This window comes from Sinocyclocheilus grahami, unplaced genomic scaffold (assembly GCF_001515645.1).
Source record: "Sinocyclocheilus grahami isolate Dianchi unplaced genomic scaffold, SAMN03320097.WGS_v1.1 scaffold54.1, whole genome shotgun sequence".
In the NCBI taxonomy this organism is placed as follows: Eukaryota; Metazoa; Chordata; class Actinopteri; order Cypriniformes; family Cyprinidae; genus Sinocyclocheilus; species Sinocyclocheilus grahami.
Window position 1 is genome coordinate 101,252 of NW_015505233.1, and position 18,409 is coordinate 119,660.

Sequence of the window (18,409 nt, forward strand, 5' to 3'; positions counted from 1 at the left end):
AAGTACGTTTTCATTTAAAGGATTTGCCATTGATGATTCAAACGCAAGTTTTGGGGAGTGTAGAGTAGCACTTGTAGTTTGTCATTTCTCCGATCACAAATGCAGACAGAGTTTTATGTTTACGCGGCGCGATGCAATGCAACGCTTAAAAAGAAAGGATAAGTCATTATAATCAGTAATTATGTCCCCACTGGAGGCAACAAATGCCTCGTTTGTAATGGGTTTTAATGTTTTTGTCTCGTCGCTCCGGCCGGATACGGCATCAACAGTATGGTGAGGGGCGTAACATTTCCGTCTCACGCATTGGATAGCTGGCCAATCAGAGCACACCTCGCTTTTCAGACCGATGAGCTTTGTAAAAATCGACGCGTTTCAGAAAGGCGGGGCATAGAGGAGAAACAATAATGTACAGTATGTGGAAAATAATGTGTTTTTTTTTACTTTAAACCGCATAAACATATTTCATTACACCAAATACACAAAATAATGTTCTTTTTAGCAGCATCATATGACCCCTTTAAGTCATTTTCTAACCTTTCACAGCAGTAAAAGGAAAAACAAACCCAGATTTATATCAAGAGTGCTTTACGGCTTGAAACATTTACACTACATAGAAAATACACACATTTATTTCACGAAAAGAAGTGCTGAACTTGTGTTTTGTCTACGCAGTTCCACCGTAATTACGTGACGCCTCGGTGAACAGCCCTCATTACGAGTCTCAAACAGACCAGAAGGAAAGTGTGACTGAGAACAGCGTGAATGTGAACGTACCCCATTCTCGCAAGGCCTGTCCGAGTTCCCCTTGCTCTTCCTGTCGGCCTGCTCTGAAGTTTGACTTCCTGCTGGAAATAAAACAAGATTGAATCATCAGCCCTGCACTCCAACAATGTCCAAACGGTTGCAGAGCTTAAAAACTGCCGCTGTGGGCAAACATAATCAGTACTACTGGACAGAGGGGCATTTTTGTATTGATATAACATAAAATAATAAAACACCAGTCGCACGTATGGTTGAAAAAAGAAAGAAAAAGGGTACCTTTGAATCTAATGAGCATATGATCCAGAAGTGGGATTCTGGCTGGCATATTTACCCTGATTAGTCTGTGCCGAGACAGTGGGTTGTTTAACAACGTTTGCCAACCTCCAGTCATTTGTGAGCCTTTGTTTCACCAGCACTCTCAACTGTGCCATCTATAAATAAGCAGGAGCTTAATTCTCTAAATCCAGGGCTGTGTTATTATGTGTAATCCTGTCAGAGGCTCTGGAAATACCAAGACCTTCATGGACCGCACCTCCTCTGATAAGCCTGTACACAATCCCACTGACCGCCCTCTGCCCTCACAGACTAATTTAGAACGTAGTGATCAGATGAACTAGAATTTTACATTTCAGTGCTGCTTTCCGTGCAAAAACTTACTGCCACAATGTTGCCATGGTGTTACTATGAGGCTGCTAAGGTGTTTCGAGTGGCTTTAATGCATTGTTATGCAGTTGCTAAAAATAAAATAAAATAAAATAAAAAAGCTTGATAGTTTACGAATTAAGAAATTAGAATATAAATATTATATTAGTATTTTTATTTTCATTGTTAATATAATTAATTAAAACTAAAATAAAAACTATTAAAAATTATATATATATATATATATATATATATATATAATGTATATAATAATTATATATATAATGTATCCTTTTAATATCATATCATTTTAATTTAGTTTAACTTGATGTACTAAAACTGACAAATTAATAACTATATACAGTATACATAGAAACTATATGTACATATATTCAAATAAAATAAAAAACACAAAAAAGTAAAAAAAAAACAACATTACTAAAACTTTAACTACAAGCAAAATGAAAACAGAAGATATAAAATAAAACCTGATTCAAAATATTAATAAAAACTATAATAGTACCTCAATTATACTAAAATTTTACAGATGTACTATAAAATAATACAAATCTTTATTAGCACTAGTACAAAATATTAATTTAGTTTAATATTTTTATTTGATAACAATAAAAGCATAATTATCATTGTAAAGCCATATTGAATGGGTCAAAAATAGTGGGAATGTTTTTCTTTCTTTTATATACTTTTATAAAAACTAATATCTTTTTTCAAATACAATTCAGCTCTAAAAGCATGGTTTGCTCTTAAAAAGTAATTTTTCAGCATTTTAAGAAAATTATTTTAATTTTCTTTGAAGATGCCCTCCCCTACAAAATCACCCTAATCAGTTTTCATATCACACTATATTTTGCAGAAAAGCTATGTTTTTTTATATTGTACAGCCCTAGTTCAAATCACTAATCCTATGTATGAGCAATATTAATAGTGATGCATTCTCTCATTTTAAAACTCAGAGTCTGTATTTCTCTGTGGAGGTAAGACAAGCATCGGTGCTCCTCATCTCCTCTAGTCTGATGGTCTGTCTCAGGTGCAGATATGAGCGCAAGAAGGCAGGAGACCAATTACACACAAAGAGGATTAGTTACGTAACTGCAGAGAAAAACTCTGCAAAGCCCAACGCTTACAGGACTCTCACTTAAAAGAACTGAAAGATTTAATAGAAAGTTACTAATCACAAACCTCAACTACAGATTAGCAAGTATGAGTTAACAAGTGGTTCTGAAGTTCTGAATATCTTACAATATTTCCAGCCAGTAAGATTTTTAAAAAGAAATTTGTACTTTTATTCAACAAAGATGCATTAAATGAATCAAATGTGACAGTAAATACATTTATAATGTTACAAAAGATTTATATTTCAAATAAATGCTACTGTTTTCAACACTGAATGATTTCTGAAGGATCATGTGACACTGAAGACCGGAGCAATGGCGGCTGAAAATTCAGCTTTGCCATCACAGGAATAAATTACATTTTAAAATATATTCAAATAGAAAACATTTATTTTGAATTGTAATAGTATTTCACAATATTACTGTATTTTTGATCATTTAAATGCAGCCTTGGTGAGCATTCAAAAACATAAAAAAAAAAAAACATTTTGAACGGTAGTTAAACAAAACAGCCCCAAAAAATGAACCAAGCAACCGACAAAATGCCCTGTTGTGGTCATGGCCAATCTTTCATCACTTTTGCCGACCTTGAGAAATGTTTGCGATGGGAGACTCCTCGTGCCGCAAGTAGAACTTCACTTCCTGTCTCCTCTGACCCCATTTCTGTAGGTGCTCGAACATCAGCTGATCAAAAGGGATCGCTCTCTCTGTGAATAAGAACACAGACACTCTTTGTTACAGTCAGGCTACAAAACCCTGCACTCTATCCTTAGCACAGAGAATGTGAATGTCAAAACTGTTATAATACTCCTCTATTTTAAACAAATCCACATGGTATGAAAACTTCAATAGGAAAATGTCCTTTCTATTACACAATAGCCCCGTAGCAAAACACAGTGGCACGTCCAGATGAAAAAGGTCTGGCTATCCTTGCTAAAGGCTATCTTTACTGTCTTTGACAGTGCGGGCCGCGTGCCATGTGTGGGACACTAGAATAACAGGCCTGCAGGAGCCATGTAAACAAACCAAGAGGCTGCGGCCCAGGCCCTGAGACGTTCTGACCCACATACTACCACCCACTGTCTGGGACAGACTCTGACAAGGACGTAATTGTTATGTGATGGACAGTGTTGCTTCCTCTGTGGGATCTGGTCCATGAACGTTTCCATTCAGTGCTATTTAGTGATGTAACAGAGCTAAACAATACATCTGTATCTGTCAGCCATATTGAGCAGAGCATGAAGAAATCCGACTGCACTGTACATATAACTACCACCCACTGTCTGGGACAGACTCTGACAAGGACGTAATTGTTATGTGATGGACAGTGTTGCTTCCTCTGTGGGATCTGGTCCATGAACGTTTCCATTCAGTGCTATTTAGTGATGTAACAGAGCTAAGCAATACATCTGTATCTGTCAGCCATATTGAGCAGAGCATGAAGAAATCCGACTGCACTGTACATATGGCATGTGTCTGAATTAACTGATTAAAGTACAGGTGATTCATGAGACTAGGCTAGAAAGTACTATATAATTTTACAGTACTGTGTAATATGTTGAATCAACATTAGTCTCAGACTCAGATGGCTCGCCTAGGGGCCCCCATGAACCATTTAAGGTTGTGCTTATTTATTGAAAGAAAGCTGAAATAAAAATAAGTATAAAAATTATAAATAAATAAATAAATAAGTAAGTAAAATAACCTTGGTTCACGAAAGAACAGTACAGTTAACTCAAAAAAAGTTGTCCAAAATGTCAAGCTGTCCCAAATCCGATTAGCTGGTTTTCTGCTAATTCTGGCATTCAGGGTGCATCGATTTCTTTTTTCTCTCTTTCTTTTTAAATTAGGGAAACAAAACCATGTTGCTAAAATTAAGCAATTAATATACAGAACTAGTCACTGGATAGTTAATATTACATCAAATTGCTGACAAATGTTCAGACTCTTCATCTAAATTTGCATACTATCCATCCTAAATTTTATGGAAGATTAAATAAAGTTAAGACATAGCCAAAAGATTCATGCATACTCTTTTAGCTAACATGGCCCACAATGCGACAGTTCTCTCAACTTTTTTGGTAAATGAATAAATGCACTTTAATGTACTTCATTTAGCCAGATGCTAACACTTACAAACTAACACAAACAGTAAATGACAAGAGACTTGTTCAGATGACTCTTCCACATTAGTAAAGTGGTTCTTGGAAAGTGGACCAGACTTTATGCCAATTATCAAAAGTCTGGCTTTGCAAGAATAAGTCAATCATACTAGCTAAAACTGTTTATATTCTGTTTATATATAAGCATGAAGTTTATATTGTCTAAATTCTACCAAAGAAAACATAGACTATTTATATTTAAACTACCATTCAAATGCTTGGGGTTGGTAAGATTTTTTAATGTTTTTAAAGACGTCTCTCATGCTCCCCAAGTCTGCATTTATTTGTTTAAAAATACAGTAAAACAATAATATTGTAAAATATTATTACATTTTAAATTCTTTTTATATTTGAATACATTTTTAAATATTATTTCTTCCTGTGATGGTAAAGCTGAATTGTCAGCATCATTACTCCAGTCTTCAGTGTCACATGATCCTTCAGATATCATTCTAATATGCTGCCCAAGAAACATTTATTATTATCAGTATCAATGCTTAATATTTTTGTGGAAACTGTAATACATTTTTTATTTCAAAATTCTTTGATCAATAGAAGGTTCAAAAGAAATGCATTTATTTGAAATATAAATCTTTTGTAATATTATAAACATCTTTACTGTAATTTTTGATCAATGTAGTGCATCCTTGCTGAATAAAACACTTTTTTTTTTGTTTAAAACCCTCTGGTGCTCTTCGGTCACTTTTGACCGACAAATTTTCTGTTTTGAACTTTTAGAAATCACAGCTTCATCGGAATGGTACGAAACTTGGTGACTTTTATGGCATTTGGAATGTGAACACACACAAAAAATTGAGGGCATGATTTGAGCAGACTAAGTGGGCGTAAAACAAATAGTCACACTTGTGGTCTTCGGTCAAAATGACCAACCATAGGAAATTAATGGGAAATCGACAAAAACACAAAACTTCTGAGAATTTTTGTGTGTACAATCTACAAATCTGACACAATGCAGAAAAAAGTACACAGCAATGACTGAAATGGGTGAAACTCTAAAACATCAAGAGTGCAAAACCAACACATCCGCTCACACGCACATATGTACACACACACTTATACACACACACACACACCTATGAACTGGTGTGACTGTAACACTGCAAATATGTAAAATAAAAGCAATAATTCAACTACAATGCAGTAAAAAAGTGGACAGCAAGGAAGGGGTTACACTCTAAAACATCAAGAGTGCAAAACAGACACGCTCACTCAAACACACACTCACTTACACACACTCACAGACACACACACAAACAAACACAATTATACACACTCAAATTAATTGGTATGGCTATAACCATAGAGCCAAAACGAGTCATAAAACTGAAATAAGAGGTTGAAATTCGATCAAACCCAGAAGGATTAAGCTCTGATAAAACATTTATGTTCATTTATGTTACATTTTTATAGAATTGTAATGTTTTGTGTAACAAAATGCTTTCTCTGTGTTCAGGTTTGACTGTAGTAATAATAAAAAAAAAAAACTGACGCTTCAAATCAACATTTCAAACTAAAAAATCTAAACCTTTACAAAAAGTTGTCTTTGAGAATGTCTAAATATATATCCAAACCCACAACTTAATAAAAATAAGTTTTTATGTCTAAAAACAATTAGAGAATGTATAGGCCTTTTATATAGAGCTATATAGGAATCTATGGGCTAAACCATGTAATTGCATATGTTTTTCTTATTTTACTCCCACCAGATGGCACTAATCCGGCTTCAAAACGGGATTTTAAAGGCATTGGCTCTATTTTAACATGAAATACTGCATTCACTGAAAAGTAATATAAATATATATCTTTTTTTTTAATTATTATTTTCAATGGGCAGAAATTCCTCATAGTTATTGCATAAATATTAATTAGTGCCATGAAATTATCTCAAAAAATAATTATCAAGAAAAAATATTATTGAACAAAAATATATTACATTGATTTTACATTTCAGATGTCCGGTCACTTTTGACCGTGAAGATCACAAGTGTGACTCCCAAAGCACCAGAGGGTTAAAAAAACTCTTAATGACCCCAAACTTTTTAACGTTAGTGTACAGTATATGCCAACAGACTCATACCTTTTCCTCTCCAGACCTCAGCGAGGTGGCAGCCACTCTCCCCAGCCTCCTTACAGAATTCCACCACATCCTTGCAGAGCGTCTCTGGGGTAATGGGCACCTCAGTCAGCAACTGTTGATTATCACTCAGGAATACAGTCAGAATCATCTGTAAAGAGGAAAGAATAACATCTTTCTTTGAGTGAACTTCCAGCCTCTCATTTTGACTGCATGGGCTTCTCCTTAATCTCTCTTGCCTTGTCATAATTCTCGAACTGTTTACGTTAATTTTCCCAGTGGTCTGCACCCCAGCCGTCTCATCAAATGAGTGCCATTTGCAAAGACAGATGAGAGCTAAATAAAAGACATTCAAAAGTTGAGCTGAAATCAAGGGAATTGCATGTTTATTCTACACACTGCCAAGAAAAAGTAATCATTATGCCTGATCTATTATCTCCCACGTACCAAAACATATTGGCAAGGACTTTAACCACACACCAAATGGAAAATATCTAAGGTTTCTAGGAGATTTAGGAAAGAAACCTTAAGGACAGCAAAGTCTGTGTCGTACTCAGACGTCAATCTACAAGTTATTTTATCTAGTCATTAGATGATACTCCATCATTCAGTGGGGTTTCTATCAAAGAGGATTCAACTAATGGTCAGGAAAACTGGATTAAGAATTGCCCAAAAAACTTATAAGAAACATTGATGAAGAACAAGACAAAAAAAAGTTTTGGTCAAATGGCATTTGTCAGATTTTGGGTGGTGCTCACCTGTGCAAAAGTCACTGCAGTGAGATGTCAAGTGGCGAAACAAAAAATAAAATAAAATAAACAAAAAGGCTTTATTAAGCACCACTTTAAATTAAATAAATGCCTTTAAACACCCTTTTAAATAAAATTGTATTTAAAAAAAATATTTGAATGATTGTAAAAAATCAATCTCTTTAGGTATCTTTACCAGGCATTTGGGAAATGCATGTATTTTTTTACAGCAGTCTCCAATAAAATGTAAACGCATTGATATATCCTTCATCCCGCTTCACTTCACTTACAAATTTAAATATTGTATATCTTATAAATCTGAATTCAATTCCCACCCGGGGCTAGGCTTTACTCCTAAAGTGTAACACAATCCCTCCAAACAAGCAAGCAGCAGATTGAAAGAGAGATTCTGTGAGGGTTGGATTACAGGGCAGAGCTATAATAATCTGATTAGACGGGGTGCAAACATGCAAGCGTGTGGCTACAGAGAGCTAAGGGAACTGTTTCGCTGGCTGAAGCCAAACAAATCCAGAAATGCTGCTGTGATCTGTGAAGACAGCGGATAATCCCGACCTGGACAGCTGCCTGGAATTTTATTGTCACAAGGTTTCATATTAAAATAGCACAGGGCCAAAAAAAAAGAAAAAAAAGAAAGTCAAATCATGCTTACACTCCATCTGAACAATTAAATTACTTGACCAAAGACATACATTGTAAATCAATTAGAATTAAAGGAATTGTTCATCCAAAAATGTCATTTCTGCCATCATTTACTCACCCTCATGACGTTCAAAACCTGTGAACCTTTCTTTCTTAAGAACACAAAAGGAGACATTCTGAAGAACTGTTTTAGTCCATACAATGAAAGTCAACGGGGTCTAAAACTACACTGGACAACTTTGATTGTAGACAAAACCAACAAAAAAACAGTGGAAATTGGAATGACACAAGGGTTGATTTAATGAAGACAGAATTTTTTATTTCTTGGTGAACTATCCCTTTAAATAATGAAAAAAGCAGATCGACAGGTAACACTACATTAAGGGTTAATTAATTAAAAACATTAATGCAGCTAATAATGAACAATACTTCTACAGACAGTTCATTTCAACATTAACAATCAATTTCTAAAATCAAAAGTCGTATCTGTTAACTAATATTAACAAAGATGAATACATGCTGTAAAAAGCATAATGTTCGTTGTTAGTTCATGTTGTCTTGTACTGTATATTAACTAGTGTTCACAATTGAAACCTCATGTAAAGTGTTACTGAATGACACTGAATGTGAATCCTGGGAAACACTGAAATGTAACATCATCTTTTACTGAATGAAAGTTCCAGATTCTATTTAAAAACACACACAGAAACTAATTTAAACTTGTCCCTCAATTTGCATAAACAAACAAACAAACAAAAACATAGAAATTATGTACTTATAATGGAAATTGGAAATACACCCCATACTCATCTTAGACTTCCATTTTAAGTGGATTTCTGTCAACATATTTTTTGTTTGTTCATTCAAATTGAGAGAGTTTTCTCCTAATCAACAGCATACCTCAACTTTTTCAAACTACAAAAGCTTGCATGCAAGATATAAACAACAAGCCTATCCCAGCATGCCACAAGCATGTGTGTAAAATAGCACCCTTGATTTAACATATCCATGATCCGTTCCAACTAAAGCAAGACTCCATTTAACACTCCTCACTTACACACGCACTTAAAAACAAATGTCAATCTTCTGAAATCCGCCATGCCCCAGACATGTCCCGCTATTTTAAGCCATACACAAGTGCCTAAACTTCTATCCTCAGCGTCCCCTCGTCTGCCCCTATCTCGCTTGTCTTAAGCCCTCCGGACTTTCACCTTAGTCACCTCGTGTGGCACCTTGAGCATCCGGTCTTCCTTATCCTGCGCCCGCGCTTTCTTTTGCAGCCAGGGCCTGGCCTTGGACGCACTGACCAGGCTGCGTAGCACCATACTGATGAACCTCCTCATGGAGCTCTGAGGCTGGGGTTGATGGATTGGAGGAGCCGGGCAGTCCAGGCGCTGGGGAGCTGCCTGCTGCCACTGGAGTGTGTCTGTCTCTCTCTCTCTCTCTGGGTGCCTGGCTGTCTGTCTGACTGAGAGTGTGTGAGTGGAGATACTATAGAGTGGTCAAGGAAGGGGAGGGGGTTTGGGGGAATTTTGGGAAGGGGAGGGGGGCCGGTGAGGGTGGGCGAGCTCTCTTTCCCAAACTGCATTCCCTCAGGGACAAGCAGAGGTGCCAGGGGAAGATAAGAAGTATCTGATGACAATACACAGACCGTCCTGTGACATGCCACTGATAGAGCGGACCGAACTCCACGTCACGCTCACTCAGACTAAAACACACACTTCGGCATAGGAAGTCACACTCATGCCATTTACGTTATCGAATTAAGAAGAACAGATAGACAGTGAGCACTTAATGTATGCAAGGGCTTTAAAACTTGCCGATCATCCATTCAGATTAAAGTCCTCATGAAATCAAAATGTACTTTGTTAGCACACATTGTTTGACAGCTTGGCCATAAGACCCTTAACTGGAAAAATAAAACCCTGCACTCTATTAAATATTCCGTTTATGTTGGAAATACGTCACAATACTGAAGTTGGCAGCAACTTCCGGTTCACGTGGACTTTAAAATACAAACCACATTTTACCAAGGCATTGCAAAATGATTGCTAGGGTTGTTGCCAGAGCATTTTCTAGGCAGTTTCTAGCATGTTCTGAATGGTTGCCAAAGCTTTGCTAAGCAGCTGGTAGGATATTCTACTGTAGACGTTTACAGAATGTTGCTAAATGGTTGCAAAGGTGTTCTGGGTGGTTGCCAAGGCATTGCTAAGTGGTTGATAAAGTGTTCTGAATGGTTGCCAAGCAGTTGCTAGGGTGTTCTAGGTGGTTGCCAAGGAAATTGCTATGCAATTGCTAGTGTAATCTACTGTAGATGTTTACAGAGCATTGCTAAACGGTTGCAAAGGTATTCTGTATAGTTGGCAGCAGTTGCTAATATGTTCTAGGCCGTTTCTAGCATGTTCTGGATGGTTGAAAAGGAATTGGTGGTGGTTGCTAGGGTGTTGTAGGTGATTACAAAAACACTGCTAAGCAGTTGCTAGGATGTTCTGGGTGAATGCTTACTTGCTCATGTCAAAAGTGTCCCTACCACCAAGATATCCTGGTCTCTCTAGATATGACTTGAATCCCTCCTTAAAGGGATAGTTCACCCAAAAATCATTAATTACTCACCCTCTTATCATTCCAAACCCGCAAGACCTTCGTTTCATCTTAAAACACAAATTAAGATATTTTTGATGAAATCCGAGAGCTTTCTGATCCTCCATAGACAGCAATGCAACTACTACATTCAAGGCCCAGAAAAGGACATTCTTAAAATAGTCCGTGTGCCGGCGTTCTGATGTAGATAGACCCCAGACACTTTGCGCCTTTTTTACAAGCAGAGGAATAAACACGCATGCATCGTGGTACTGTCGTGAATGTGCGAGCTGACTGATAGGGAAGAGAATAATTGTTGAATAAAGTCGTTGTTGTTTTCTTTGCGCACAAAAAGCATTCTCGTAGCGTCATAAAATTACGGTTGAACCACTGATGTCACATGAACTGTTTAAACGATATTCTTACTTTCCGTTTCTGGGTCATAAAACCTGTCAGTCGCATTGCTGTCTATTAAAGGGTCAGAGAGCTCTCGGATTTCATCAAAAATATCTTAATTTGTGTTCCGAAGATGAACGAAGGTCTTACGGATTTGGAACGACATGAGGATGAGTAAATAATGCCAGAATTTTTTTCAGTTCATTTTTTTCTTTTTATGTCTATTGGATTTTTGTTGTTTTGTCTGCCAGATGAATATTGTCAAAAAGTTGAATATCTGATTGCTTTGAAAACTAATCTCTGGGAAAAATAACCCTAACGTTTATAAGTATGATAATAATAATAGTGATGCATGCTTTAGCATTAGCACCACTAATAATCAATATGGACTTGTTCTGAAGCGCTGAGTATCTTGTTCACCTCTGCCCACGACGATTGCGCAGAATCTACAGAAGGTTTTCTGATTCCAAAGAAGGAGCTGAAGTTGCAGCACTCAATGCTTTGTCAATAATAAATCTTAGGACACAGGCAGGCCTTGTCACTGTGGGTCCATACAATAATACGGATCTGACAAATAGAGCTCTGGCTGGGACACGTCTGACCGGGTAAAGCTGCCCAGTTTTCACTGTAAAAACTATTATTGCTTCCTTTAGTTTGTAACATGTCATTAAATAAGAAGTTTCTGTATGAAAAATCCTAAAAAAAGACATCAAAACACTTCTGTGAACATCATATAATACTATCAAACTGCTTGACACCCAAATGTCTCAACATATAACTCGAAGCATTTTTTATTAATTTGATACAGATGGGATATGTGCCCCTGCTTAAGCATTGTGGGATTGTTGACACTGTGAATGCTCACCTAATTCACTGTACTGAGGCGTCAATAGGGTGTCCATAGCAACGACTGCATCCACGGAAACATGCCAGTTACCTTCACTTGACTGCCGGTCAAAGACTTAGTTAAGTGCAGTTAACAGCAGTAAACAGCACACTCAATCTCAGAGCATTTAACGGTCCTGACAGCTCCTCGTTCTTATGGCTGAGTCTGACACCTGGACCCAGTGAGCTCGAAAACAGACCAGAGTATGTTTGGATATCTCATTTAATGGAAGTTTTGGGTTTGATGGCATGGAAAAAGGACTAAAAGGAAACTGAAATGAAAAATGAGGGAAAATGAGAATAAATCATCTTGAATTCCAAGAAAGAATTCATAAATAACTCTCCAGCCTCTTACTCATAATCAATAATTGTTCACAGTATATAATAATTAATCACAGTTTTATTTGTTTTCCATGTAGACAGACAGAAAAAGTGTAACTATATATAGAAAAGTATATATAGATATAGATATAGTTACAATGTTTACAACTACACAGCTATATATAGAGCTACATTATATATTTACACTACCATTTAAAAGTTAACTGAAAGAAATTAATACATTTTTTAATGGCTGATATACAATATCCAGAGAGCAGGTTGGTTGATGTACACTACCATCAAAAGTTTGAGCTCAGTATGATATACTTTTAAATAAATTAATATTTTTATTCAGCAAGGACACATTAAATTGATTAAAAGTGACACAAAAGACATTTCTAATGTTACAAAGGTTTTCTATTTTAAAGAACCCTGAAAAAATGTATGGTTTCCACAAAATATTAAGCAGCACAATTGTTTTCAACATACTTTTCAATAATTATTCAACAACAATAATAACAACAATTATACGGATATTTATATATTTATACAAATGTTCTGCCAAGCACTATATAATGTAATAATTTGTGCTAATGATATTAATTATAAAATTTATAGTTTCAGTCCTAGCTTCAGATTCGTCAATTTCAGCAGAGCTGAAATCCACAACATAGTAACATCTATGACGTATGTTTACCTTATTATGTTGCACCCATTGAGGACACTGACATCATATCATAACTTCATAAGTTTACTGCCCTCTCGTATTGATATATAAACTGACCTTGTCACAAAATAATCGAAGTAACCATTATTGCAAAGGTGAAGCACAAGAGTCGATTCCCTCAAGAAACGTAGAGATTCAGCAATACTGTGAGGTCGCGATTTCAATAATGAGTCTCTGGGGAGATGTGAGCGACACTAGTGAGGACTAATAACTAAAGCACACACTGGTTCAGCTTCCTACTACAGCAATGTGGGATGTATTAAAGATCCTGAGCTGCCAACTCTCTCTGTTCTGAGTGCAGATGAAGTTGTAATCTCACAGCCAGAAAACTGCCTGCCAGAGTGTAAAGGACAGGCAAAAACACACAATGAGACAGTCGAAATGTGTATGCATTCACCTAGGGCACAATTTGTTCAATCTATAACTGGAAATTGACAAGAAGAGACAGATTCATGTTCTCACAGCAAATGAAAATCTGTCATGGTTCATCTAGAAGCTTTAATACTCGGTTTTACAGGAAATGAACAAGCTGTGAGGTAAACAGAGCACATCTTCCTATTTACTGCCTCAATATGCAAACGTAAACTCACTTGTCATAGCTTATAGCTGTCATAGACTTTGCACTATGGACGGCATGGATGTTTATGAATATTCAAAATGCTGTGAGCGATTTTACATTGCAAAACAGAATAACTCTTGCTTATTGCAAGCGGCAAGCTTCTGAAAATTCTCCAGACTTTAATTAACTTAACATGAAGACAGATATTTCTGCTTGCTTATCATATTTGATATTTTATTTATCTTGTCCCAAAGGAAGAAAATACTTCTGCATTTCCCATCCGGCACTTCTAGAGTTATAAATATTCATATGCACAGTAAGTCAACATAAACCCCAGCTCTGAAAATAAAAGACTGATCTGGGTTAGTGACGTAAGGATCGCAAACATAACGTTTTTTTGAACCCGTTCTTTTTAGTAAACTGGATAAATCAGTTCACCAAACTGGACTGAATCATCTAAAACAGCTTGCAGCTCTGCATGGCTCTATAAGTTACTCAATCAAAAATCTCTCTCAGATGTGCCCGACAGTCACTCCGACTCAAAATGAGCCAATATCCAAGAGTATATGATCCTATTATGCCGGCTTTTCCCAACTCATTCGGTGCTCCTATGAAGGTATGCGGTCAAGTCCAACTTACAAACTTTCTGCCGAGGGTTTAAAAAGTATGTTTCTGATGTCTTTTACTGAAAAGAATAAAGTATAACAAATACAATTTATTGGACATGCAACAGTGATCGGATGGCAGCAGCAGTCAATGGCAGAGTCAGTTAATAACAGCAGTTTTCGAGATACAAAGGAACATACACATAAAACATTCTCATATCTCATTATTATTGGGTGCTTTATTAAAGGGGTCATGAACTGAGAAATCAAAATTTCCTTGATCTTTTAATATATAAGAGGTCATTGTGCTATAAAAACATTCTGTAAGTTTCAGAACTCAAAACTTTCTCGATAGTCTAAAAACAGCTAATACTGAAGTCAGTCTGCCAAAACCACAGCTTGTGGAATATGCCACATTATGACGTAATCGTGTGGATAAACACACCTCCACAGAAGAAGATAAACACCTGCTTCTACATCGCTGCCTGTTTAGCCCCGCCCACCGAATCACGCATGCAGTGTAAGAGAGGGGCAAACACAGGTCTACGCAAAAAACAAAATTTTATATGATGAACTTTATTTTTAATAAAGTGCCAGACCGCATCAGTAAGAACTTGGTCCTTTGGTCACTTAATTTTACTGCGGATTTGTTTTCAAACAAGGCACAATTCGACACAGGTTTTTCCGAAAGATTGAAACTAAAAGACGATGCTGTGCTGACTATATTGGATCCGATGTCGCAACACAAGTGTGATTAACTGTTTTCATTATGTGGTCACTATTGCTTTGTCTGTTATTACAGATCGTTTGATATGTGCTCAGTATTTATGCATTTTTTACTTAAATCACAGCAGCGTCCATCTATGAGGAATGTAGGCTGTCAAACATACACAACTGTTAGCCAATCACAGCAGTGGGTGTTTACTTCAGAGTCTACAATCTGCCATGCCTATTCAAACAGAGCGTTAAGATGAGGGGCGTCAAACCGGCAGAAAATAGCCTATTACTTCTAAATTATGATTTTTTTTTTTAGGTAGAAATCTTGATGACATTATAAGTGGACCTCAGAGAACAGTACAAAATAAAAAAACAAAGGCAGTTCATGACCCCTTTAATTGAATTGTGTATACGTGACATAAACGAACTGGTCAATCGGTTATTTAAACCAATTCACTGAAACAAACTGTACGAAACAACCAGTTCGCGGAAAAGTATCAGACTTCTCATCACTAATCTGTGCGTGTTGGTTGTTTGTCAGATCAATTCTCAAGCTCTAGCAGGATTTAAAGACATCTAAGCTGTAGTACTTTTATAATTACATGTCAGTCTGAAGTCCTGAGGTTAATCGCACATGTCTGCGTTGGAGTTTGACATGTCATGGAATCATTCCTGTGGTATACTAAAGGCAAAAGGGGGAAACATGCAGCCAGAAGTGAGGGAATCTCTGTCTAATTCTCCACAGGGGAAGTGTGCAGTCCATTAGCTCTTAGTTAACTCTAAATCCATTCTCAGTCCAATCTGTCTGAACTCCAAAGGTGACTGCCTGTGCAAAGGTGAAAGGTTAACTTCAGTACAGAGGATGCTACTTTCATTCACCTTTGATCTTTGACCCCATCTGGCTCTCCCTGTAATCTGTGCTCTGATACGTCCTATTGAGGGACACTTCTGCCTCATGGAGATGGAAAATAAGATGGCAGTTTCTACTCTAACAGTATGCTGTTGGAACTGCTGGAAAAAGTGCTCCAGGATTTGGGGTGTGAGGGATTTAAAAGCACACAACCCTGAGTGTGTCACAATTCAGGAATTCTGACAACTGACCCAACCTTTCCACAGCTCACCGCACAGCGCCTTAAAATACTCCCCGCAGGCTAATGTTTCATTCAACACAGCCACAAACTGCATCACTCTCACACAGAAACAACGACAGTACAAGAAATCTGACAGGATGAGGAACACAAACACAACCAGAATGTAGAATAAATATCAGTAAATGTGGAATGAATTCGTACTCACTTGTCCACCTAACCCTCACTTGTCGCTCACTTCTGCTCTTCCGGCGGATGACGTAGGACGTATGCATCGCGAACGCGCCTCTGAGATATGCTAGTCCCACGAGTTTGTTTAAGGAAGCAAAGTTTCCTTACTTTAGCAAAGGAAAGCCAGTCTCCTCTTGGCTTATATTGAAATCCTCCGACATTTTTCTTTACAAATCCTCAGTTTGTACTTCTAATTCATGACTGGTGTTTTGTTTTGTTCTCTCTCTCTGCGTTCGTCTCTAATCACGCAACGCCAACGTCCTACGTCACCCGCCGGAAAGGCTTTCGCGTATGACAGATGGCGGAAGTGATAGAAAAGTGTTTATTAAGTTTGAAATATGGATATTTTTCTTACAAAAACGCATGGATTCGCTACAGGAGGCCTTAATTCACACCCCGGAGCTGTGTGAGGCACGTTTTATTACGGATGCGCGCACTTTATTTAACGTGTTTTGGACCGTTGAACAGAAACACCTGCCCACTAGAGCTTAGAAGTACCAGGACAATTTTTTATATAAATCTTTTTAATATAACGATTGGATTCGTCTGAAAGAAGAAAGTCATATACACCTAGGATGGCTTGAGGGTGAGTAGATAACAGGCTAATTTTCATTTTTGGGTGAACTAACCCTTTAACGTTAACGAAAATGAAATCTTATTGTAATTGCAATGTGCTACTGACAAACCTTATAGCTACAAGGAAAATAAACCAATATTGACCAAGTGTGTGTATGCATATAAACAATTTGATGCAAAGTATCAAATAAAGCAAGGTGATGATAGAATCTAAGTGTAGAACTTTTCTAAGCCAGTTTAAAAATCACTGTTAGTAATAAGCAACTGATCCACTTGTGTTGTGCTTCATATTAAATGAAAAATGTACGTTCATACATTTTAAGAGTGGATAAAGTGTAAGAAATTGCAAGTAAATTTCACAAACAAAAGAAACGGCAAGTAACAGATCTTTAGTAGAAAAACTGAAATAAAACATACTCCAACAATTTTCCTTAAAAAAATAATTTATATAATGTATGTAAATATAAATAAATCATACATAGTGTGCATGAAATTCAGTCTAGGACATTTTACAGTAAGCCACCTCCATTCAACCAAAATCTTTGAAGCCTCATACTGTAGGCTGCTGTTGTTTTGACTTAAAATGACATACAGTAGGCTGTGTGACCAGTCACTTACCCCTCATAATAGGCAACCCAATTTAATATTAAAATCCATACTACACCCATTTGATTATTATATATCTGGCGCATGCAGTGATTTCTTCAGCATGATTGCTTCTCCAACTCGATCCTTACTGTGACTGACAAGCCATAAGAGCCGCATTCCTTCATGATAGTCTAACTGAATCCCGCAGTTTAACGCAATGCATACACAAGTTATGAGTGAGAGCTGTCAATCATGCTCCTGATCGACAGCTCAGAGTCTTAGCGGCAGTAAAGTATCATCAGCTGTTACAAACTTACCGGCATCATGATTGCAGAATGGCGAAATCAAACAGGAAGACCTGAATTAAAAAAATAAGTCTTTAACTTCCAAAGAAGAGTGAGCAAAAAGTTAAATGAATAATTCTGTTATTCAAGCCCTTTGCCCGTTATGAGTTTGGTCCTGTGAATGTGGTGAAAGGATACGCCATCTGAACTGGGTCATTTACGTCACAGCGGCGTCCCAATCCAGTGGCTTCGGTGTTTTGTGCAGGTTTTTATGGCAAGCCATTTTCACATTTATGTCTTTAACTCGCATCTGTTTATATTTTACTCGCATTTTTAATTGACATACTATTTACAAACTGTTCATTTTAATATTGTACAGCTTAATGAGAATACTGGAATACATACAGTGTCTGAAAATTCGTCCATTCATTTTGTAGAGTCCATTCATTCTGGTAAATATCTGAATGGTTACTAGTGATTAAAGAATAAGTACTAATGGCCGAAACAGGTACCAGCAACATCTGGAATACATACTAGTCAGAAATGAATAGCCTAACTGATATCTGAACCACAGATCACCTTAGAATTTAACTAAATAATTTAATTATTTAAAGCTGCAGTCCGTAACTTTTTTTAGTTAAAAATGATC

General features: G+C 36.8%; 1 protein-coding gene across 6 annotated transcripts in view; it reads right to left on the minus strand.

Annotated features, from left to right (window-relative positions):
• Positions 1-17,962, minus strand: part of LOC107583450 (apoptosis-stimulating of p53 protein 1-like) — a 41,849-nt gene extending 23,887 nt beyond the window's left edge. For 2 of the 6 annotated variants that reach the window (XM_016269646.1, XM_016269645.1), the window contains exons 1-4: positions 9,415-9,671; positions 6,798-6,945; positions 3,125-3,244; positions 775-842 (exon numbers count right to left, since the gene is read on the minus strand). In XM_016269646.1, coding sequence (XP_016125132.1) covers positions 775-842; positions 3,125-3,244; positions 6,798-6,945; positions 9,415-9,546 — 468 coding nt within the window. In that variant the 5' untranslated portion in view covers positions 9,547-9,671. Of the gene's footprint in view, positions 1-774; positions 846-1,038; positions 1,178-3,124; positions 3,245-6,797; positions 6,946-9,414; positions 9,672-17,793 lie in introns of those variants that run through there. The other 4 variants (XM_016269647.1, XM_016269644.1, XM_016269649.1 and 1 more) reach the window with 4 other exon arrangements.
• Between the last annotated feature and the right edge of the window lie 447 nt (positions 17,963-18,409).